Source organism: Lipophrys pholis (genome assembly GCF_963383615.2).
Source record: "Lipophrys pholis genome assembly, chromosome: 21".
NCBI lineage: Eukaryota > Metazoa > Chordata > Actinopteri > Blenniiformes > Blenniidae > Lipophrys > Lipophrys pholis.
Genome location: NC_137649.1, coordinates 19,438,988 through 19,464,964, shown reverse-complemented (window position 1 = coordinate 19,464,964; position 25,977 = coordinate 19,438,988). Strand labels below are relative to the sequence as shown.

The following is a 25,977-nucleotide window of genomic DNA, read 5'->3' as shown; positions in this document are numbered from 1 at the left end:
CTTTAATGCCGTCTTTACAAGGTGTAAATCTTCTCCTTTGCTTCGCGGTGGCGACGCGCTACGACTACTCTCCAAGGAGCCGCCGGCGAGCAGGGCGGAGGTGTGAATGAGGAGATGAATGTCACGCCCACGGGCTTTTCGGACCTCACAGAACAGCCGTTTCTTATCGTCTCCGCTGATCTAATGAAATCCAGCTATTTCAGAGCAAAACACACAACCGGCAGGGTGCAGGGTTTTATTTGCCTTCTCTCACGCACCAGGAATGTAAAATGGTCAATAAGGTTTCATATCAACATTTCCAAGATAATTTAAGGAGCAGCTTAAACCCTGTTGTAACACATTAGACACCTCTGATCTCAATATGGGAGGAAAAAATAAAAAATAAACGTGTTTCAGGGAGCTTTAAAGTCAGTAATCTTCAACCGCAAACACCAAGTCATGTGTAAAGAATGATGACACAGATAAAAGCGCCCGTGTAGAAAAACGCTCGACTGAAACCACAACATAATTAAACTTATCTCAGCTGCCCCGACTGCCGCTGTGCATTAGCGTAGTTTAACTTTCTTGCCTTTAGATGCATGCACGCTTGATTACAGCTGATGAAGTGGACGGAGTGAGGAAAAGGAAAAGAGGAGAAGCCGGGTTGAGGGAAAAAAAAAAAAGTAGAGCTCCCTTTTGAAGAGTCTCTCCTACAGTGTATGCATTTAACAGTTTAACAATGCGAGTGTACTCGCGAGCGTGAGCGAGCAAGACAGAGGAACAGTGTGAGCCGAGATGGACCCCTGCGTCTCCTAGTCATTACAGCTCATTTGTCTGAGTGCTATTCCACTTGGCTGGGTTGAGTTAACAGTTTGCCCTGGCGCTCTCCACCCTCCTCTGAGCCCTGCACAGCGACACATGTGGAGACGAGGAAATGAGAACATAATGTATGAGCTTCTCTGGGCACGCGCGCACACACACACACACACACACACACACACACACACACACACACACACACACACACACACACACACACACACACACACACACACACACACACACACACACACACACACACACACACACACACACACACACACACACACACACACACACACACACACACACACACACACACACCAAAGAAAACTTTTCCTGCTCCGTAATTGTACACAAACAAATACACAAACATCAACATCGCCCAAAAATTTCCAAGCGCACCTCATGACTTCAGACAATGTTTGTGAGTAAACTCGCAGCACCAGCGGCTGTTTAATCCCCCCCCCCCCGATCCCCCGGAAAGTTTAATGACAGCTAATCAGATGCACATCCACAGTCTAATTAACCAATTAGCAGCTAATGGATACACATACTGCACGCAAAACGCAACGGATTCATTAGGAGACACTCACTTTACCCAAGACTGTTTTTTTTTTTTTAGGCCAAATGTGAAAGACAGAAGGCTGTTAACAAAAGACAACATGCCCTGTGCCTTTCCCAAAAAGTTCACAGCTGCAGCAGCAAAATAAGGCAAAATAGAAAATATGCATAAAAAGTAATAATATTTAAATCACTACACTCCTTATGGTGACGTTAATAGAAAGCAGTAACACCTTCTGCACTTGCATAAAAAACCTCTGAATACCAACCACTCTTTGAATTTATGTTTGAAGATCACAGACAACCAATTTCTCTGCAGAATATCTTTGTGGCTTACTAATTAACATCTAATAAAATTAATGAGCAGAGCATTCACTCAATAAAATGTTCCAGAATATAAAATAAGAGCAAAACGAGACAGAAATGTCTCGTTTCTTTAGTAAGCGAAGCAGCTCAAAAATAAACTTTATGTCACGGTGGTTATTCCGAATTTTATGGTTTATGCCTTGAGAAGTAAAAAAAAAAAAAAAAAAAAAAGACTTTGCACTATTGTTGCACAGTACTGTTGCAAACATATATTGGGGGATTTATACTAGTGTCATTAACTCTGCACAGGAACACGATGAGGGAAACAACACTGTGACATTCCAGGACCTGTCAGAGTGACTGATATAAAAATTAACAATCAATAAAAAAAAAAAAAAAAAGGCAATTAAACCGAGAAAAGAAGTTCCGACAATGCAGCACAGCCAAAGTCTATATAAAGAAAAAAAACCTGGAAAAACAAGACAATTAGGGGTGTGTGCAAAAAACAAAACAAAAAAAACCCCCATCTGGCTGTTTCCATCCAGCTAAAAGAGAAGGAACTTTTTTAGAGCTTCCAGCTAATGGAGCAAGTAGTCATTAAAATGTCTCCCTTTTGTGTTACACACTCAAAAAATAATAAATAAATAAAGTTCATGCTATTCCATCTCATAAACACATTGCAGAATGTATCTTCATAGTCCATTAATATTCATATTAAACAGCTATCTTATCCTTGACATGAGTTATGAGCTCAATTTGGCCAAACCATTGAAAGTGCTAAAATATAAAATGAATCTTATGTTGTTTTGGTAGCTTTTACCATCATTTGATGATACTTGCCGTTCTAGTTAATATTCCTACTAAAAAGTAATAGGCGTTTTCTTGTTTTTAGGTAAATGCTGTGGTTTAGTAACCTTCCATTTTGCTCTGAATCACATGTGAAATTTAGACCAGCTAAATACAGTAAACATGGACTCATACGATTTGGCAGTCCAGGATTGGATTACACCCCTTCACACATAGGCTGACACAGAAAATTATCCTGTTTCCGAACTGACACGAAACACATATTTTTAGATTTAGTGTGACTCGCGCTTCCCGGGGATGTGATTATCTCTGATGTGTATCGGAACAAAAAAAAAAAAATGTCTGTAAAGCCACTCGGAGAAGGGGGAGAACAAAAAGACTTCAAACGGCAGAACTCACCTGCGAATGCGCATGTTTTTAATTTCCCTTCAGTAATCGACTGATATTCTCTGATAGTCGTCTGTGAAACCAGAGGTGGACAACAAAAAGGAGCCGCTGAGAACGAAAACCGATTTCTTATTCTTTTTTTAAAATGCAAAGAAACACGGGAAGGAATGAACAAAAAAATACCCCGTCTCAAGTTTTAGATCCCAGCATGATTCTGTAGATAAAAGCCAAACATTTGTCTTTGTTTCTTGGAAGAAAGTTTCAAAGTGCTTACATGAGTGTTTAATGTACCATTGTCCGACGGGCTGTGTGCAGAATAGATTGTAACAGTGAGAAATTGAGCTTGGGTATTTGCAGACACACCATGATTCTCTGTAAAATGCAAGAAATCTACTGCAATCATTCAAAACATGTAGAACTATAAACATTACTCAAGCGGTTTTGTGGTGGCTGAGTGTAAAGTCCACTTCACAAGTGGAGTCATACTTGGTAAGGAAAGGGAGAAGGGACCGGTTAATAAACCAAACTAAATATAACATTAAAAACATTCAGATATGTGAATGTTTCATGAACAACATGCTTTCCAATGTCTGCATGTTCGGGGGTACTTGCGCTGCTTAGCTTCGCCAAACACTGACGCAGTGTGCTGCGATTCAGTTTCTATGTGTACGGTTCCTAATCTACCTCGACTCACTACCCCGTTGCTTTTACCCAATTTAACTTTTAGAATTTCCAGACTAAGTGCACACCCCATCCCAACATGCATCACAATGAGACATATCTTCTCAGGGCTCATAGCCAGCAGTTGGTAAAATTAGCCTGCGAGACGTAACAAGCCGGCCTGATTCTCCTTCTGGGAAACAAAATCAGCATCTTTGCACTTCTAAAAGCTCCCTAATGAACACCATGTGCGAGAGACTATATGCAAACAAATTGTGTTTTACTTCTGTTTGTATCCCTGGATTACCGCGATTTCACAACTTCTTTGTATTTTGGTGTAATTCGGGAAGACGCGAGGAGCCCTTGTCCACCCCCGTGGACTCGTTGCCAGTCAATCAAAGCCCAACACACAGAGACACACAATAACACACACACACTTATTCACCACTAAACCCAAACTAGAGTCACCAATTACTCTAACAAGCATGTGACTGGGTTGTTAGAAGTCGACAGAGTGATGGAGAAAGCCCATGCAGGCTCAAGGAGAACATGCAAACTCCTCACGGACAGTGTTTGCAGTGTAAAAGGCACCGGTCAGATCCACTACGCCAAAAACAACCCTGCAATTTGAGAACAAGTGGGGCTTATCGCAGATTAGACAGTTGTGAATGTTTGGCGCCTCTTGAGTTTTTCCACTCGTTACAGAACAAGGAGAACATCCTTCTACTTTAAGAGCCGCCAGCTACACACAAGGGGAACATGCACAAGGTGACCTCAAACCGGACTCGAACCGGGATTTTCTCCTTGTGCCGCTTAAATGCTAACCACTACCTCACCACGCAGCCCTCTAGGAGAGCGTACGAGAGGAATCTCAGTGATTAGTGGTTTCATAAATTGTGTTTTGTGTATTGATCAGTTTAGTTTCTTCAATCTTGTGTGCGCGTTACAAATAACTATGTGGTACATTTGCAGTATCTAAATATGATTATCAGTACAGTTACGTGCTCTCAAATATTTATATGGTCCCAATTATGTGGTTGGGCTCTTCTCACACACTGTTAGTATAACGCTTAATCATTTCGATCGAGATCTGAAAGGACGTTAATTATGAGTCTGTCTCGCACCAGTAACTCAAAATTCGAGGCTGAAAAAGTGTAATTCAATGAAGATTCATCATGAGAAGAAAGAGTGTACGTGTTAAGCCCTGCAGACACACACACACACACACACACACACACACACACACACACACACACACACACACACACACACACACACACACACACACACACACACACACACACACACACACTATAATACAGCCACATATGCACGCGACTCACAAGTTCACAGATTGACTGCGCTCAGCAAGAAGTGCTTCACGGATGGCAGTTTTCCTTTCTTTTTCCGCTTGACAGACTTATCAACCGAGCTCAGGTGGTGCCCCATCTGCTTGTGCACATTTAAAGTACACACAGGCACACACAGACACACACAGACACACACACACACACACACACACTCAGATTTACTGCTTACACAAGAAGACACATGCTCAAGGAATAAACTCAATCAAATGTCTGCCCTTCAAATTTCATTTCTGATCCCCCCCTCCCCCCCCCCCGGCGCCGTCTTTGACCACATACTGACCTCTCCTCCTGTTCTCTCGTGCCCTTTCCCTTTCTGATCCAGTCTGTGCCAACAACACTCCCCAACAACCTCAAACTCTCCTTCTAGTCTTTTATTCCTCTTTTTTTTTTTCTTCTTTTCATACCTATCTTTTTGTCTACCTTCTGCAATCCCTGTGACCAGACGCCCCGCTGTGCGGAGCCCACCCTGTCCAACGCAGCAGATGGTTGAGTAACACGAGCGTGCAGACAGAAAATAAATAAAAAAAAAAAAATCACGACTGCTGACACACACAGACTCGGGGCAAATCTACGAGAAGACATGCAATTAGCGAATGAAAACCGAATGCTGCGGTATATTTATGTTTACCGCTGCTGTGCCAAAGATTTTCCCACACACAGATGAAATGCTGGACCCTCACAGTCAGTCATACATAATAAGGACTTTGGCTTCGGAGGAGCGCAGAACTTGATTGTGAAAACTTCCATATATTTCCCATCCGTTGAGCCACCGGGGCATCATGCATCATGAATGTATTCATCCCAGCAGCATTTGTGCATTTATATAATTCTGTTGTACAGAGCCATGAGCTACTGAGAATCAATACACACTTCAACCTGCATAATGGGGACGTAGAGCACATAAGATATGCACATACCAAACACTATAAAAGGGGCCTTGACAGAAAATGCTTGGAGAGAACTGCTGAGAACAAAAGAGAAACTACTGGATCGTGGATGAGTAATGGGATGATGCTGATTGCACGTAACGCCACAAATGTATTTGCTCAAGAGGCAAATGATTCTTTATGAAGCCCCCTGCGACTGCATTAGAGACAATTAAAGACGGGAAAAATACTGACCTAACACAGCTCTCTCCATGTTTGTTTACGGGCAAATAAACTCTGGCTGGCAAACTGACCTCTCCATAAAGCGCCATTTGTTAGGCAATTATCTTTATTCTACCGAGAGGAAAATAACTTGTGCTGCATGGTAAGGTGTGCCGGTGCAAAACTCAGAGTACCATGCAGGCACTATAATTAGGCAGCTTTTTACTGGGGGAAAGTGTGGAGTCCAGGCCAACCTGGGGGGAAAAAAACCCCCTAAAAAATCAAATGGCCGACAGCAATTTGCAGGCGCCTTCCAATTTCCATGAATTATTCTTTGATTTTAATGATGTAAACAAACATGGGCCTCAAATGGCTCGGACATTGGTGGCAGGCAGACGGCGGATGATTGGCTGTTTGCTTAGAGAGCAGGAAACCTGACTGCCTGTGCCTCGCCGGTGCTAAAATGTTGTTAGAAGATGCGTACGTGCTGAGCTTGCAGAAAAAATAAATAAATAAAAATGCTTAGGTTTAGTAGCTTGCAGGAAGAAAAAAAACCTAAACAAAACCAGAATCACAATTTACCAAGTCACCTCAGTCAAGCTTGGCTGCAGAGGTAATTTATTATAGAGGGTGAAATAAGAACCTGTCCTCACATTTGGGAATTTGACTTGTTGCTGCGCGTGTATGCTCCAGCATTTACAGTAGCTGTGCGCAAGATGTTCCGGAGTCTTAAATCTTACCAGTTTGTGGGATGAAATCAATAGCGTGCTGTGACAAGTCAGGGTCCGCCTTCTGGACACGTGACCTTCCCGTAACCCCGCTGCAGCAAAGTATGAAGAGTGGACATGTGCGCGTGGGCGCACAGATGCCGACAATGTGCTGTAGGTCGATTATGTGGGAGTCAGATGGTGTCACTGCCACCAAGGCCGGGCCGAGGAGGACGCACACAGCTTGAGCTTTGCTTGTGTGTGTGTGTGTGTGTGTGTGTGTGTGTGTGTGTGTGTGTGTGTGTGTGTGTGTGTGTGTGTGTGTGTGCGTGTGCCTACGTACCGGCGGAGAGTCTCGGCCGAGTCCTGGGCGTCTGCATCTCTTGCCGCGCGTGGGGAAGCATGTGGTAGCGCTTTGCTTCGTTGACCAGGTCGCGGCACGCCTCCGAGGACTTGATGAGCTCCTCGTTGTCCACTACGTTCAGCAGGTAGGACGGGTGGATGAAGGGAAGACGGACCACTGCCAGCAGCTCCGACAAATGCTGCGAGCCAGAAAAGAGGGGGGATAATTAGACGTTACAGGCTTTAAACAGTGTGCGATGATTAAATAATTCAACTGTGGAAATATTCAGAAACAAAACCAAGTACTAGTTAAATGTTGATCAAATGAATTAAGATTTAATAGTCAGGAGTGATGAAAGAAAGTGGATCAGATTCGATAAGCACAGACAAAAAGTCTTTTACAAGGAATCAACTTCTGACTTCGTTACAAATGCACTTTTTGTTGTTTCGCAAATAACCAATTTTAGATACCTTGAAAGACAGGAAAAGAAACTATCATGTCCAATAAAAGCCTGTGCTGTCAGCCCGAGGAAGCCTGGCAGCGGCAAGACCATTAGATCAGTTACCGTCAAGTGTCAGGACCTCAAACACCCTGCATTTGTCAGTTTTGTGTTTTCTACTTGTGTAGGACAAATTACCCTGACGAGGAGAGAGAGAGAGAGAGAGAGAGAGAGAGAGAGAGAGAGAGAGAGAGAGAAACAAGAAAGCACCTTGGGAACATCCAGACTGCGTTCGGTGCAGCGGGAGGCATCTAAGCTAGTAATTTTCTGAAGAAACAACTCAATTCATCATTAGAAGTCATTCATCTGTGAAGAAGAAATCACAAATAACGTTCCGCAAAGTTTCTCGTGAGGTCCGCGAACCGTCTCACTCAGCGTCGCTGTGCAAGCTGAAACGAGGCAGTGCCGTGGTGGAGGGGGTGGGAACGTGCATCTTCTTTCCACCTTGTGCTTCTGATTTATATCGACTCCAAATCAAATCTTTCCACAGACAAGCTTGTGCTCTTTTGCAGCTAAATTAAGCCTCTGTTCTGGCTAAACACAACCCATTCAAGCCAAGACGCCGCTTCAGTGCCATCAGACTCTCTTTCTTCCTGGTGACATGCAAGAGAAAACGATTCATTTGACACAATTTGGCTTCATTATATTCATTTATTTCCATAGGGTGACGCTCTGGTGTGTGATGATGAACCTCAGCAGTGGAAAAAAATCCTGGAGAGCAGCATCACTAATAACTGTGCAGATGTGCTTGTTGCACCTCTCGGTGTGCATACATTTATTTGCGCTTATATTGTATAGGTGTTCAGACAGAGGCAGGACAGGCTGTTGCCATGGCAACCTTGTCTATAGCTGACTGCCAAGTGTTTTGTTTTTTTCCCCCCCTCATTTCCAGTATGTGTGTACAAGCGTATGTGTGCCCTCATGGGAGTCTCATCGTTGACAACAGTAAAAGCTGTAAACAAGCTTGGACACGGCGACAGCGATCTGGGCGGGGGTTGACCCCGGTGACCCCCTTCGGCGACGTGACCGAAACGCGCGGAGGGAGAGCGACAAAACAACGGAGGATATAATAAGCTGACGCTGTGCTTTAAGTGCCCCCTCTCTCTCCCACACCTGAGGCCTTTTTTCTCTTTTCACCCGGCCGCGTACGTCTCATTTGTTTCCCACTGATGTGTGGGGCTCGTCTGAGCAGAAAAAAGAAAGAGGGACAAGGAGTGAGGTGAGGAGTGAGCGAGTGAATAGGACGGGCATGAAAAGATGGGGAAGATGAGGGAAGACATAGCAGAGAGGAAAGCATCAGCGAAAGATGAGAGTCCGGACGAGCGGACTAAAGCGACCCGAAGAAAGGACAAAGAGATGCGAGGGAGGATGTGACGGCTCGGCCGCGGTCGGGGGAGTCGGCCGACGACGATGCCTCTCGTCCCGCGAGCGGGATTGTCCACTTCCCGCGTGCTCGGCTCAACGCGGCTCAACGCGGCGCACTTTGCCAAACAAACGGCTCGCTGCCCACACAAACAACTCGCAGTTCATCCCCTCACCTCGGCTCAAACGCAGCGAGGAGTAGGAGAAGTCAAAGCTGCCTACTGACAACAGCAATATTCTTATGGGAGGACTTCGGAGCTCAGGAGGAGCTACTACTTCCAATTAAAGTGGCCCCATAGTGAGAGATTTGCCCCAGTAGTTACTGAGTCATGTCACACTCAAATGGACGACTTAAGCTTCAGGCTTACTGCTCTGGACTTCTATTACAAGCTACTTTCCACCAGGTTTGCAACAGCCTCACGTAGATTGGACCGAGGACATCGTATCAAAGTTTTTAAGACCTGTAATCGGATGTGCACACATTAAAAAAAAAAAAAAAACATATTTAGGAGTGAAGCCTTTATGGACAAACATCTGTGGGAAACATACTATTTCTATTTGTTGTATTAAATGTTGTTTCTTGCTCGGACCTCATGTCCAAGCAGCTGCTGGTCATCTGAAATAGGTCTACCACTGACCGTTCTGACCCTCGGTGCTAAATTAAAGCTGTATTTGGGGCAGTTTCAGCCAGGTGGTGCCCTTAGTGGCTCTGCAGAAATAAATGTACTCAAACGCCTGTGGGGTACATCTGGAAATCTTGCGCTTATTAGGAGGAGCAGATGGACTAGTTTGGATTTCTCTTTGCTTTTCTTAGGTACGGACATTACACGCTGTGTGGATCCCACCGAAATGTTCTGTTCTCCTCCTGTGGTCCAAAAAACAAACCACACAGCTCTGTCGGGCTGGAAAATCTAAATTGCTTGTAGCTGCGTTCCCGTACCAGGTGCTTCTATTTTCTTTGTGCATACCATGGTGCGTTAGCCATCAATGGCTGCAGGCATGGAAAAAACGGTCACGGAAGTGCTCTTTGGGAAACAACTGACATATCACAATACAGTTGAAGAACTTGAGGCAAGAGCAGCGTCTCTATTGAAACTCCAGGCACATTGTTCTGGCACAATGTGGAGCCACACCCACGCCAGCACTCAGTCGCACACGCGAAAGCTTTCGTATGTTTTCTCTTACCTGCGGGAAATGAGAAACAAAAGCATGCATTTCGAACCATCTCCAAAGTCCAGCCACAAAACTAACCCACATCTGTTGTAGCCTCTCTTCTCCTGCCAAATGCCTTTTAATGCTTGTAAAAGTACCTCAAAGGGAGCATCTGGTCTCTGCAAAATAGGTAAGGATGGCTAGTGCTGCTACTTACTGATAAAACCACACACACACACACACGGCACAACATTAACGGGAACATTCAGCTGTAATGTCTGTACTGTGATGGTAGTGAATTGTTACTGGTTGGCGATGCTGTTAATCTAGGGGCTATGCTCAGTTTAAATCTTGTTAAAGAGATTGGGAATATTCGATCTCTGAGGTTGTCTTCTGATTAAACAAACAACCAAAGTACTGTAAACAGCTTGGGATTCCCCTGTGTGTGTGTGTGTGTGTGTGTGTGTGTGTGTGTGTGTGTGTGTGTGTGTGTGTGTGTGTGTGTGTGTGTGTGTGTGTGTGTGTGTGTGTGTGTGTGTGTGTGTGTGTGTGTGTGTGTGTGTGCATGTGTGTATTAAGATCGCCCTGCTTCTTTTCTCCACTTTAACTCTGTTGCCCCCCCCATCCCCATCCCACCCTGTCCCGCTATTTCCCTTCCCAAAAAAACCCCAGAATTACTTTCCATCTTTAATTCTAACTAACTCACTATCTCTCCCACTTGGTTTTTACTCTCTGCCTCTCTCTCCACCTCCATTCCCGCTCCTCGCTCTTCCTCCCACACATGCATATATCGACATGGAAATGAGGGAGAGTTGCACACTTGGTGCTAATATTCAAATCCAAAGTGTCAGACCCCATGAAAAAAAAAAAAGAAAAAAAAAAAAAGAAGTCATTCCTTCATGCCAGCTATTGAAACTATTCAAGCAGAAATTATTGCAGACAGTGTTTACCCAGGACTGTTGTTTATCTCTTCCAACAAATGAGGCTCACATTCTCGGTTTTTGAGACAAACATCTACAGCAACTCTTTGATGGATTACCAAGAAATCTGGCGCAGACATTCGCACTCCTCTTGAGATGGAATGTAGTCACTTTGACACCCTGCGACTCTCTAGTCTGCCTGATCATCTGATGAAAATTTCCCTTTGTTCAAAACTTTGGATGATGATGATGATGATGAACGACTAACCAATCGAGAGCGATTGCCATCAGTCACTGCTGCTTGTGCGCCCCTTGCTCATTAGAGAGAGCTGATAATGGCGCATTTACCTGCCGCACGTCGGTATGTCAAGGTTGTGTTTGTGAGCATGCTGATGAAAACACTTAGCGAGTTGAGCATTGCTTAAAGGTGCAAATGAAAGTGGGAACCTTGTTTCTCTCAGGTTATTCATAAGGGTTCACTGCCAGATCCTCTTTTAACATCATAACAATGCTTTCTGCCAGGCACCACCATTAGGTGTCAAGTTTTCCTTGGTTTGGAAAATAAATTTATTAAAAAAAAAGGGCCATTTCTAGGTCTTTGGTGTTTAGATAGCAAATGTTACTTACACCCAGTTCAAGCTCAACTTTTTGATATTTTGTATAAAACACACAAAAGAAATACTAATTAAATGATGGAGTGAGACCAATTTGAATCACTCAGCAGACCTGGCACATCCACGCCTCAACACACTTCTGCTTTGTGAGTCAAAATCAACTTTATTCTGTCGCTGACCTTCCCCTTTCTATTTAAAGAGTAAAAATGTTTCTCAGTAGTGTTGTGGATTACTAAAATGTAATCTAATACTGTAATGTTGGTATTTATTTGCAGCCGTGGAGAAAAAAAAAAACAACAGTAGCAGAGCTGGAGGAGTGTCATCTTACTGTTAGTTTTACTTAGTTTGTGTCGTCTCGAGTAAACTCTACTAGAAGAGGAATGTCTTGTTAAACTTTAACTCAGTCTGTCTTTCTGGATTCATTTCACAAAGTTGGACGTATTCACAGGCCCTGTGATGAACTAATATTTACTCAGGGTTACTGGTCATGTCTGCTGGTGTTTGCAACTTGTTTCCGGAAGGAGACGATTACAAGTAGTGCAAGTGATTGGTTCATATGTAACTAATTACTTTATATTTGCAGGAAGTGACGAGGTAATCTCACTGCTTTTTTTAAGGAAGGAAATCAAGCCAGCTCCTAAATTTACAATGAGTTGCACGACATTACAGATAATACTGCTGCAGTTTTTATTCTTAAATTGTGTCTTTTTAATGTGAGACTAACAGTTTTTCTCACATGTTTAAATTGAGTTTTTCAACAGTCTTCACTGCTTTATCCAATCGAGGGTCGCTGATTATTTTGGAGGACCTCTAACATTAATACAGGAGGTGTGGCAAACAAGGCCTCCATAATGAGCACCGTCTCCACACAGTGAGAACATCAGTGGTTCAAATCTGGCGTTTCTGCATTGGTGTTGCATGTTCTTATTGACAGTGTTAACTCTGGTAAATATTGATGACGGCTGAGCTACACAGCCCCCCCCCCCCCCGGAGCTCATACACCAAATGCATGCAGGACAAATCGTGTGCGCTAAAAGGGTGAGACTTTCATTTATCTATATTTGTGCGCGCGTGCGACACCCAGCTAGGTAAACGAGAGTACTCACAACACTCAGACCAGTGAGTGACATACTCTTAGGAGATGAGAGGAGGCGGCATGCATCCAGCTCCATTTCCCTCCATCTCCAACAAGCTCTTGAGCAATCACTCCCTCATGCGCAGGCACGCAGAGTGAATGCGAGCGCCGTCCCTCCAGACGAATGCTGTGACCTGTCATTTTCATCTCCTCGCCTACTCATCCAAGCAATCCTTGTACTCTTTTAAACAGAGATGGCATCTAATGGATGCAAATTATAAACAGCTACCGTGCCAACTGCAAGCTATCGAGCCTCCTGCACATGATCTTTTCACATTTTCTTTTTTTTTTTTCTACAGAGTTCAATCTTTTTTTAACACGTGGAACATATGGAAAGTATCTACAGGAAACCGAGAGCATATGGATTCCTTTTTAGCTCGTCTCCCCACACACTCGCATTTCCCCCCCGCTTCCATTCACCTCGGACGAGCAGCCTTTATGAGGAGCCCATATGCGGGGGCCACTTACATTCGGATATGTAACCCAGGTAACACCTTGTGACTTTACCTCTCTAATGGCCTCCGTATTTGCGGAGTCTGACCCAACACACAATCACACCCGGTCCGCGTTCTCGGCGCCAGCGGATGCACATGCCCTGCAGCCCTGTCAGAGTGCATCGACTGTTCGACTAGCAAGGTAAAAGCTTCTGCAGAGCCCAGCTCCCCAACAAAAACAACCCTCACTTTCTCTTCGCACTTCATACACAGACACAGACACACAGACACACACCTTACACACACAGGTGGACAGAGGATGTGAATAGGTTGAGCTTGCTGAAAGGCAGGGATAATGTGTCTAACAGGGAGCCTCTCAGATCTGTCAGAGGCAGCAGAGAAGCAGCCGGGAGGCCGCCATCCGCTAACACAGATGACAAATGTCCACCGAGCATTTCCCATTCCGCTACTGTCAGCCAGGACTAACGCCTCACACTGCATATGTGTGTGTGTGTGTGTGTGTACGTGTATGCGTGTGTGTAAAATGATTCAGTGCCACGGCGGCATCAAATAAATGACACACGGACGGCCGTGTCTATTTGCTGTGCTCTAAGCAGAGAGAAGTATGCGTCTGCTTTAGTGTGAAAATTGGACAACTTGATGCTAAAAAACACACACACACACACACACACACACACACACACACACACACACCGTGACCGAGCGACTGAGTTACAAGTGTGTGTTCAATAGAGCGCGTGCCCATGTTTACCCTCACAATGCTCACAAACCCACTCAGCTGAAGAGACCACAGCTCTGTGTGAGTGTGTGTGCAGGTCACAGTGACAACATACATGCACGTGCCTCTTCATGTGGCAACACATTATGGACGAGTAAAATATGTTTGTTTTTTTTCCTTTTTTGCAAACGACACTTCATTTGGATTCAAGAGACGCTTTGCTGGGTCTGTTTGTGTGCTCTTGCCTCTGCACGACCGTGTGTGTGTGTGTGTGTGTGTGTGTGTGTGTGTGTGTGTGTGTGTGTGCATGAAGCCAGAAGGATGGATGAAGGGGGTGGAGAGAGACGTAGCGGACGACAGACGCTCAGTGCTGCCCTGAGCAACTACTGACAGGTGCAATGTGTCGTCCTCTGAGGCCTATTTCAGCATGACTTCATTGAGAGACAGAGGGAAGAAAAGAAAGCTTTTCGTCTGCTCATTTAATTCAAAACATATTTGTAGGACGGACTACTTTGTATAAATTAACGGGAAACTTTCCGGCTTACTTCTCAACTTACTGAAATATCTTTGACATCGAGCGCTGTCTGGTTGCTTTGGCGTTTCCCCCTTTGGTGACTTTGTGAGGTGCATTTTCATTGTTCCCTTTAAATCTTGTGGAAAAACAGAGAAAGGCGCGTTCTTTGAACAAACGACGTAGTTCCTTTGTTCTCCATAAATCACATCAGTCCTGCGGCTCTGGTGTGTTCAGAGGAGCACCCGGTGGGGGCCGGATGCCTCTAACTTGCCGTGGATATGCAGCCGCCGTGGTTGAGCGACCGCGGTTCGACTGGCTGCACACATCAGGACTGAGCCCGCTCGGGGATGACAAAGGACACAGATGAGAATGAAGGTCCGGAGTTCAGCGGCGTGCACCAGATCCCGTCCACTGCACAAGTGTCACTCGGCCCTATAGATGTGCGATTTCCAGTCTCGTTGTAAATAAATGTCTGTGCGTGGAAGCGGGGGGAAAACGAATGATGACACTACCTGGATTCTGCAGACCACAGAAGGCACAAAAACACTGTCCACAGCATCAATCTCTATTGCCCGGCTCACTATCTTTAAAGTAAAAAAATGTGTCAGTTATCACAGAGGTAGTGGCCTGTGTCATGTTCATTTTGGCTCACTCAAACCTGGTTTTTTTTCTTCTTCTCTTATTGCAAAGAAGAACAAATTAGCCATGCCTTGAGAGGATTCAGGATGACGCAAAGTTTTTTTTTTTTTAAATCTGAAAAAACTGAATTAGTAAATTGCAAGTGATGCTGATGGTGATAGGGTCAATTGTAGTTTTGAAGGTAAATGAAACCGAGAAGGGAATGCAAGTTTATATCCCTCCTCAGCCTCAAAGCATTCCTGTCTTTGATAATTTTATACTCTAAATACATAATGATAGCATCATTTGTTCTGGGATTTTTTTTCCTTAATGAGAGCTGAAGGAATTAAAAAAAAAAAAAAAAGGTATTAAAAAAAAAATCCTCCAAATAATTGGCAAAAACTTATAGGCATAAGAAGTAATATCTTTACTGATATTAATGTGGCTTGGGAACTGCAAATGTCAGGGCAGGCCATTGTTATTTCTGATGAGTGGACAGCAGGTCCTCTCTAATGGCAAGGCTGGTCTTTTTTATCACAAAGATACACCATTAACTGTCCCTTTTAGCTGTTACATTAGTTGGCCACTTTCCAAAGAGCCAATTAATCAGCCTCTTTTGTCAGGTTGAGTCACCTGGCAAGATAGGACCCTTTATGAAATATGTTGAAGTGAGGCGTAATGGAGGTCCTATTCAGGCATTTGGCAGCGACTGGCCTGTTCTAATTGGAGCCATGTGTGGTCGTCCGACAAAAGACGGCTGGGTGAAAAGAAGGACAGGTCCATCTCTCTCACTCTGTCAGTCCTCTCTGTATAGACAAGGCGCAGGACAGCATTTGTCCTATAGAGGCAGCACCTTGTCGAGAGAATAAAAAGGTGGGCAGCGCTCAGTAGTTCATCTTCAGGGAGTTGAGAGGCGCTTTAATATGGAGACATGCGCACATTATTGCATGAATAATTTACTCGGGCTGCCACAAACTATGTTTGCTATTAAATTATGTATCAATGTGTACATTATTGTTTGATTAAAAGATGAGCCTGTGAGATGACAAAACAATCCCCTCACCATTCGCAAGAGTAAGTAACGGCAAGCTCTGCCATGCGTCCTCAAAAAAAGAAGAAAAAAAAAAGAAAGAAAAGAAAAAAACGAAAAATCAACCCACAAAGCTGGGACACTAAATTAAAACAGGATGCAACAATAAAACGCAATTAATTTAACTCATTAGAGCCCGAGGCAACACTTTCGTGCATCCATTTATGAGTGTCTGTGACAATTCCGGTGGTTTTCTATTTCAACACGATTCCACCTGTTCCCACTTGTTTTTCTGCCGCTCAGGATGGATTTTTGTTCAAGTCATATAAATGAACTAAACATCTAATGGCTTTTATGTTGCAACTGATGCAAAAGCAGAAATGGTATATAAAGAATGCAATGAAATTTATGTTTGGAAGCTTATTTCTTTATCGTTTTATCACTTCCGGGAAGTAAATCTTATACCTTTGGGAAGATTGTTGTCACATGCGTGAGGAGCATTTCTCAGATGAGCAGCGGAGCTGGGTTTGTCAGTATTGCTTTTTAAAAATACGCCCTATAATCTTTGACAATGTCCAAACAGCCTTTCTTTGCCGGTTTCTGGTATCATCTGCCTACTATGAGTCCAGATTCTGCAGCGCTGGGTCACAGGGTCAAAGTGTGTAGAAAACGGTTTCACGGTTGGTTCACGAAAGGGTAACAATGTTCGGTGGAGGAAGCGTGAAGGTTTGCGGCCGCATCCACTTTCAAAACCACATCATTCATCTTCATTGGAAGAATCTCATTGCGGAGAGACACCGAGAAGAAATAATGCAACCGAGAAGGTGGCTGCAACCTGATATATCTATTGGGAATATGCAATTCTCATTGAGGACAAGTGGGTAGACATCGTCATGTTTCTAAGATGGAAATGAATAATCATGTTGTGAGACTGGAGGAGGATTTTTTGAAAGAAAAGAAAATACACAAAAAAAACTACCTATTCAATATTTCACTCATAAAAATGACTATTGATGTACTAATAATGATGTCGGTCAAAAAACTTGACGTGACAATCTTGAATTAAGCAATTATGCCTTCGGGGCAAAATCACTGCGGATGTTGGTCATTTTACTCGAGGTGGTGAACATCAGGAGGAGATGATTTGGGCAAAAAGCTGTTTATTCCTGCATGTATTTTATTCTTTCTACATTCTGTTTTGCCTGTTGAAAATACAGATAAAGATACGGTATCAATACATGTATGAATGAGAGTGTATGAATCAATAAAAAAAACTATTAAAATACTTCCTCCAGAAGAGGATGAAAATGACCTGCCAGCAGTCCGGACCACGACAATATTCAACACTTGCTGGATCCGTTTGGACGTTTTGTTCTTGAAACAGTGACTGACGCAAATCAAACTAATATATGGTGATGTGGTGAGGAAAATGTTGTGGGCTGTGTTATTATTCTTCCAGTGAAGAAACCGTTAGATCGACAATATGTCGGACTTCAATCATCCAAACAACAAACAACAGTCATTCTCAGCCCTGCTGCTCACCAATGCATGATTCCTACAAATACACTGATACACTGAAGGAAAAAAGAAAAAGAAAAAGTAATGTACAAAGATATAAAAAGAAGAAAAAAGCTCATTCGCAATTCGATGTGAGTCACACATATCAGAAAAGTTGGGAAGGCAGAAGGTTTATTCTTCCATAACATTGTTCTTGAATAGTTTGGCAAGCCGATCACATTGTGTTTGAGAGTCCTGTGTTTAAAAGACAAATATGACAGTCGCATATAATTTCCCATCAATCTGCATGTGGGAATGAATTGAAACTAGGCGATTCAGTCTTCAATTAAATTTTTTTGCGGTCAAAAACCTAACTCCTCCAGCAGCCAATTCCTCCCAGTGCTTCTTTTCTGAACGGATATTTTCTTTTGTTTTGAAGCCTCCGTGACTCCACTTTTCACTTAAGTGTACCGAAAGACGCAGCAGAGTGACACACCTTCGGTAATACTCAAAGAAAAGTGAAACAGCTCTCTGCTTTCATTCGGTGGCTTTGTGTCTCATACCAAACCATTATTAACGCTCAAATGCTCTCCCTCTGTCTCTAAGCGATGTCCGGGCCCCCGTTTTCCTGGTGCCATTGGTTGTTAGTGACAGCATAGTGGAGAGAGAAAATTGCATATTATTTACCCAGCGCCTTCAATATGCCACTTTTCCACTCTATAGCCTGCAGCTTACAACTCACAGCACACGCAGAGACTCACAAACCGACAGACACACACAAACGTGTGCGCTCAGATGAATGCAGACGCACACAAACTTAGCTCAAGGCTTGAAGGTTTCCCTCCCTCTTTGCCTGAGTAGGTTTTTTTTTTTTTTTTTTTTTTTCTCTTTCTGCAGTGCTGTGACATTTCTGCCCTGACATGCCATTAAAAAGTGTCACAGGTTCTGGGGGAGTGATTTCCACTGGCGTCGGCGAGGACGGAGGCGAGCGCGGGTGGGAATGATGAGCTGCAGCCGGACTGTGCGTATAAACTCAAGTCTTCAGGGTCACATAAACCTTCTCCTGTGGCATTGTGGAGGCAGCCTCTCCTCCTCCTCCTCCTCCTCCTCTGTTCTCTCCACAGGCACCGTGTTCTTGCCGTTTTTTTTTTTTTTTTTTTTGGGTCAGACACAGGGAGGAGATTTGAGCTCGACCAGCAGCTCAATCACATCATCGCTCCCTGGATGTCATGGCTCAAAGTGTTGGGTATCAGATTAGAACGCAGGGGCTCTTTTTTCCATTTCACCGTCTTCCATTCCTCACCCTCCACTTTCCCGGTCACCCCTCGCCCGTTTGTGTCGCTCTGATTCGTTCGTACGTGCTCCGACCTTCTTCCCACCGCTCCTCCTCCTCTCCCCGAAGACTAGGTGACCCGCGCATCTCATCTCAGGAACCAGTGCGGCGGGTTGTTCAGACAAGCGGGAGAATTTCTTCTACTTCATCTCAGTAACTCACCTTTGCACCTCTCCAATAGAGTGTGAGATTGGAGGAGTCGGCGGCCCCAGCTGGCCAGAGGTGTGCGGCGCTGATGACAGGGATCGTGAGTTACGTTACGAGCTGGGCATCACGCTTGTTATGAATACGCCGCTAATCTCCCGGCGATGTAACCCTGCTAATTCACATTTCAGTGGCTTCAGCAGCAGACGACAATGCCATAAAATGGATTTCTTACTTCAGCCTTCGCAGCTACGGGAGCCACTCTTCTCTTCGCTTTTTGGGCCGGCGTCACCATCTGCTCTTTAATGCGTCCTCCTTGCGCATTGTGTTGCTTTTAATACTTTAAGATTCTCTCCAACAAAACACTCGGTATTCCTGATGGATTACTGTAATCACCACGGTGCCACATATCAAAGGATTAATGCTAAATGTTTAATCCAGGAGGTGAAGAATTCAAATACTGACGTATGCGTCTCATAAAAGTGGGTGCCAATAAAGTAACATTGATTCCTGAGGTGTGCACCCGGGCCTGATCCAGCTGATATAAGGCCTTTTTCCTTCACTTTGCTGGCTGATGAGGACACATTACTCTAAGGGAATGATTCTTGCGGTGACGGACTGACGTAATTTATTTGATAATAATCTCACCTTCGTTTTAAAACAGTCATAAAGTACTTTAAAATCATCAGCTTTTAAATTCATGGTTTCGAGACCGAGCCCATAAATATCTCACAACCCGAGCTTCTCCTTCCTCCACTCCGGATGAATATCCATCGGCAGCGCAGTCCATTTACCTTTTCATGAATGTGGGGCCGCACTTGACGCTCTGACCTTGAGGGTTATCGATTATGTGCCTGTTAAAATTTGACCCGCTGTTCCTCACTGTCAATACCTATCTCTGGGATATAAGCGTTGATTATGATTAACAGCCTCTGGGTGCAATCAAACACCTGTTAGGTGCACACAGAGAGAGGGCTGCGCCTGTCTTTTCTTCTTCTTTTTTGTTGGTTTTTCATGCACTACACTATGCAAACAAATGAAGTGTGACTAAAAATAGAGCCCGTTCTGAGGGCAAAGCACTCCTGGGATTGTGAACAACTGCTGCGTTCGGCTGCATGTGAAGCACAAAGTTGATGAACGGTACCAAGGGGGAACGGGGAGTCACTTGTCTGGTTTTTCATGCTGTGTACCACTCGGAGCAGACAGGGAGGGTCGATACAACAACAACTCTAATATGGCTCTGCAGACATACACAATCTGTGCTGTCTGATGTAACGAGAGCTTTAACTTGCTATTTTGTGTGTGTGTGTGTGTATGTGTCATGATGCCAGTACAGTATGTGCTTACTTACTAAAAAAACCCCAAAAAAAACACATAGAAGAGCTCAGGGACAAGAGAAAGCAGTATTTTTCATTTACCTGCACTCTGGAGTTGGGCTCTTGTTTGATCCATTTGATCACCGTTTCATAGACCAGCTCCTCGGCCTTGGTGTTTAGACTGTTATTGGACAGGTACGACACCAGATCGTCCGTTGAAATACTTAAAATCTCCTGCTGACCGGCCACCTGAAAACAAAACGTCCAAAAATGGTCAACATCTCCCGCTCCTTTTTTGTTTTTGTCTGAAGAAAGAAAAATTCTTAATTGCAGAACCAGGTCCATATAAAACGAGAACATACAAATGCAAAGACAGAGAAGAAAAAGTAAAAAAAAAAGAAAAGAAATGAAAGATACAACAGCATATAAAAACTTTTAAAAAATTAAAAGGTTGTAAAATCAATGCAACTATTCCACAAATATCATACAACATTGTGCATGTTAATATTTATACAGCCTCTTGCACCAATGCAGTCTCAGTAAGATAAAATGTTCTTATAAAATCTGTACAGTCTATTAAGAAGAAAGAGCAACTTTGACTATTGTAAGGGTAAAAAATGTTTATCTTTCTACCAGTAATTTAACTTTAAAAATGATTTTATTTACTACCTTTTTCTGCACTTTGCTTCAATAATGGTTTGAAAGTTTAAAGTCTATCAAGATGAAAACTATAAGCTGTGTTTATTGACTACTGTCTTGTTAATTTAAGTAGTTAGTCAATGCATGTTTAAGTATTTTAAAATCAGCCCACCAAGCCACCAAGAACCTTTTCAAAGAAAACAGATTTTTTTTAAACAGATTTCTTAAGAGTCTGAAATATGTGTGATGCTGACATGAAAGCTATATACCTTGTTGTGAGATTGTTGTCATTTTCGGTTGTGATTGTTTGGTTTTGTGGAAATATAGACATTTTCATGACGTATACTCTGCACCACATTAAAGAAAAATGTTTGAATTTAAAGGTTATTCTGGCACTATTTTAAAGTTCCGGCCCATTAAAGATGAAATCAGGTTGTATGTGGCCCCTGAACTAAAATGTGTTTGACACCTCTGACCTCGAGCATGCATGAATGAAGCATGGTTTTGTTCACGTTGGTAATGTGGTGACTGATATGTGACATTTCGTCATAGAACTTGGCATCGGCATCGTTGACACCTAAGGCATGAACAGAAATCTGTGTTTATTGACGTTGGCAGGAGTGACTCTGGGACACCAGCGATCTCTGTCTGGCATATCTGAGGTCTCCTGGGACTGAAGCAGACGAAACACAGATGAAAGGTGTTTATTGGTGACATTTGGGACATTCAAGGCTCAGTTCTCCACTAAATACAGTCCCTTTCCGAGAGCACAAACTTCTTACTGGTTGTTTAATTTCCATCTTTTATGTTCCCCGCATTTAATTTTCTTTTCATTATGTGACTGTTTAAATGCTTTTTTTTAATTTTTTTAATTTTTTAGTTGCACTAATCATGTAGAGGACACAGAGTTGCCTTGTGTATTAAATGAGTCACACAAATAAAGCTGCCTCGGCTTGCTCTTTATGTCTGCAAATGTAATTCATTTCAAGGTGCGCATTAGCGTTACTCTACCTTGAACTGTTTTGATACAGCAATAAAGTAATTATGGTTCATTTCTACTCTGAATGCAGTCGAAATGAGCTTCACCCTCGATTGCCAGTGATACCAAAATTATTTTTGGGAAACTGGCTCAAGGGCCTCAAAACAAAGAGTTCATGTATGTCCTTAAACTGTCTTAACATGGATTGATTTAAGATTCAGCTTCTATAGAACAAACAACAATGTGCAAAAACGTTTGCTCCTTTTCTTTTTTTTCCCCCTGGAGAAGCGAACTGTCAATATCTGGCCGTCACATAAATCTATCGTGTGTTTGTTGGTACTTGTCTGTGATTGGATGGTTATATTGCTTCTAATTGGAGAAACTAATGCAGGGGTTGGCAATTTATTTTACCAAAGGGCCACATAACAATTTATAGCAATGAGGGCCAAGACATACGTTGACGTTAGTTTTGCTCAATGAGACAATCAACTATTGATATGCCGTTTGTGCCGATATCTTTTGTAGGCAGCTGTTGCTCTTCGTCACTTTTTCTCAATCTTTTCCAGATTTTGTCTGATAATCATGATTCAACTGAACATGAGTGAATTGTGAAACACCAGTGCTTTTCTAGCCAACGTCCCAGACACCATGTGGCAACCAATAATATATTAATGTCCAATAATGTGACAAAATTTACCCTTTAAATGGAATAAAGCCAATAATAACTTGCAAATACTACATGCATCATGCACACCGACTCTCATTTGAGTTACAATTTCCCAGATCAAGCAGATCTAAAGGTGCCCAGGTCTGCTGTGATGGCTACGAGCAGTACGGGAATGACTAGTATAAGGATGCACAGCTCCATTTCTCTGCTTCACGCTAGTTTAAATAGGGTAGCAAATATGGTTATGATACCAATTCATATGCCATATCCCATTTGTGGTGAAAGGATATAAGTGAAAGGGTTAATAAGTGTTACCAATGCGCTCATCTAAGCTGTTAGTTAAACTGAGATTGGCTGTGAGGTCGCTATTTAAATTTACACGTAACCTTCGGAAAAAGACTGAGCACGTTTTAACTTTTTTTTTTCTTCTGTGCAGTGAATCTCAAACATCCCAGACCAGTTAAACTAACATATTTTCAAAATGTGGACTTTCAAATGTTTCTATCAAAATCCTGAACAAGGACAGCTATTGAACCACTGTTGTAATAATCAGGTTTCCTACATGACTGGACTGGCAGTGCACAACTTCAAATCTACACAGTCCTGTAAAGCTGTACAATTTAAGAAAAAAAAAAAAAACCTTGAGAATTATCCACATTTGTTAACTGCTCATACTGGACACTTTACGAGATTCTCGCTGTGGTTTGAACCTAATAAAAACAGACGGGTAATAAAAAGGACAAGGAGCTAAAACAAGACATGTCGGGTAATGAATTCAATCTTTCTAAAGATAATACACAACCTTTTAATGAGACATTTCCATTCCGCTGTCTCGTGTAAAACATTTCATACCGCGGTGTTCAAATAAAACAATGGAGACAAATAAAATGCATTATGTAGTAAAAGGATTGTGATTTTTAAATTCACTGTATTCTTGGGAGTGAGTAGCAGGTGCACAGAGCGTACTGCAGCTGAAAGCCTCACAGCAATGACTATAAAATGTATGAATATTTTCATGTTTTGTTCCCAGCTTTCAATTCTCAAGCACAACTAGAATAACTTGGGGGGGCACAGTGTGGTAGTGGTTAGTGCTGCCGCCTGACAGCGAGCATCTTGGATCAAACCTTTCTGAGAGCTCATAAGGGGGAGGTTTGCAGGTTCTCCCTATGCATTTTGCATGTGTGGTTACTCTTGCTGCCTCAAATAACCAGAAGACAAGCGTGTGTGTGTGTGTGTGTGTGTGTGTGTGTGTGTGTGTGTGTGTGTGTGTGTGTGTGTGTGTGTGTGTGTGTGTGTGTGTGGGTGTGTGTTGGAGTCTGCATTTCATCCCAGTGTGCGCAGGATCATGCTTTATCTATATGTGACCCCAGTCTAGATAAAGTTGATATAAAAGAGTGATGGAAGATAACTAGGTCTTTGTCCTACTTTTACATTTTATGGAGTGGCCAGAGGGCTTTCTCTTGTTAGTGCGTTTCAACAAAATCAATCCATCTGAACTCTGCTTTGTGACAAGAGTATTGCACAAGAAGGAATCTGTCATCAGAGAAAGTCACTTCAATGTAAACGATAAACTAACAAGGCCACATGACAACTTCTGGTGGAGTGGTTAACTTTCATCACACAGTGAGAAGATCGAGAGGTTTGGAGTGGAGGTCTGTCTGTGTTTTGTTTGTACGTTCTTCCTGTGTGTGTGTGTGTGTGTGTGTGTGTGTGTGTGTGTGTGTGTGTGTGTGTGTGTGTGTGTGTGTGTGTGTGTGTGTGTGTGTGTGTGTGTGTGTGTGTGTGTGTGTGTGTGTGTGTGTGTGTGTGTGTATGATTTTCTTTTTTGCATGATTGCATTAGAGGTTAATTGGAGACGCTAAAGCAGGGGTGTCAAAGACATTTTTAGTTCAGGAGCCACATTCACTTTGACATTCACAAACGGTGCCATAACACCCTTTAAATTTAAGCCTTTTCGTTGTTGTGGCGCAGAGTATCCGTGATGAAACTGTCTATTTTCACAAAAAACAAACACATTGTGCAGATAATGACTATAATGTCAATGTGAAGTCAATTTTAATGATGCTTTCAGGTGTAAAATAAGGTGAAATGTCCAAAAAACCTCTCCTGCAGCCATTATGCATGTTTTTACAAACTCACCCTGACAGCGTGGCTTTGAGGCTCGTTTAAAAGCAACGAGGCACAGATACATACCTCCTCCACATACAGCATCTGAACTCGGGTCTCAGTGTTGTGTTGTGTTGTGTTGTGTCCACTACTGTTAGGAAATTTGTTTCAAAATCAATGTTTTCTTTGTTTTGGCGGCCGGATTGTAACCTCTCGCGGACCTGGCCTTATGTTTGACATTCTAAACTGTCCCGAGGTGTGATTGTCTTTCATCCTGTAGTTCCCCCTTCAAGGGACTGGCAACCTGCATGCTGTACTGTGACTTCGCTCATAACCAGCTGGAATCAGTTAAAGAGAAAAGGGCAATAAGCTGGACAAAGTAATATGGAAGATTTTCTACCTTATACGGCTTCCGTGCTTGTTTTACAGTTTATAACTTAATCTACAAAACGTGTTCAAGCACACATGATTCATTCTACTGCAAAGTTTCTATGTGATTTTTGTTCCATTCGATTCAGAGTGACGGGTTGTGTACCCACCTCAGGAAAGTTCTGCAGTGCAAAGGCTTTGGCCATGTTGTGGAGCTCAGTGCAACTCATGGCTTCGGCCATCGCCAGCACGCCCAGACAGTTCGCCGCAGTCAACTGTTTCTCTGGAGTCGATAATGGAGGTCGGAGAGGCGGGGAGGTGGGAAGATGGACAAAGACAGACGGGAGAGGGACCAAAGCAAGAGAGAAAAAGAAGACGGATTGATTAAGCCGGGAGAGAAAAACATCATTCAGACATCCATAAAAAGATCACAGATGTATAAAGCCACAAAGACTGAGAAGGAGGCTGCTGGAAGCACAGACTTATAGCCTACTGGGTTGTGTATCTGCCTGAGACTAAGGGAGAACAAGTATAATAACTCAAAACAGCTCCGGGACAAACAACGAGGGGAATCGATCTCTCACAGTCCAGGCAGGAGGTTGTGGATGGCAGAGAGCGGGATTTGGGATTAGCTGAGCCACTTTAAAGAAGTCCTGTCAGATCACACAATCTACTACGCACACACACACAAACACACACACACACACACACACACACAATCGAGAATGTATGAAACAACCCTGATGGCCAAGCCAGCAGGGAGAGGCCTCATGCTGCCGTTTGTGATCTTTCTAAGGATGTAGCATTTAAGGCGCTTTGTCTCCAAATGTAGTTTTTACACACACGTCACCGTTGATCACAGGCGAGGGAAACAAACTGG

General features: G+C 43.2%; 1 protein-coding gene across 1 annotated transcript in view; it reads right to left on the bottom strand.

The window, feature by feature from the left end:
- The window catches only part of klhl29 (kelch like family member 29), a 244,400-nt gene that overhangs the window by 57,950 nt on the left and 160,473 nt on the right, over positions 1–25,977 (bottom strand). Inside the window, exons 8-10 of the mRNA XM_080491025.1 lie at positions 25,268–25,380; positions 20,440–20,586; positions 7,031–7,229 (exon numbers count right to left, since the gene is read on the bottom strand). Of these exons, the coding sequence (XP_080347151.1) occupies positions 7,031–7,229; positions 20,440–20,586; positions 25,268–25,380 (459 nt within the window). The remainder of the gene's footprint in view (positions 1–7,030; positions 7,230–20,439; positions 20,587–25,267; positions 25,381–25,977) is intronic.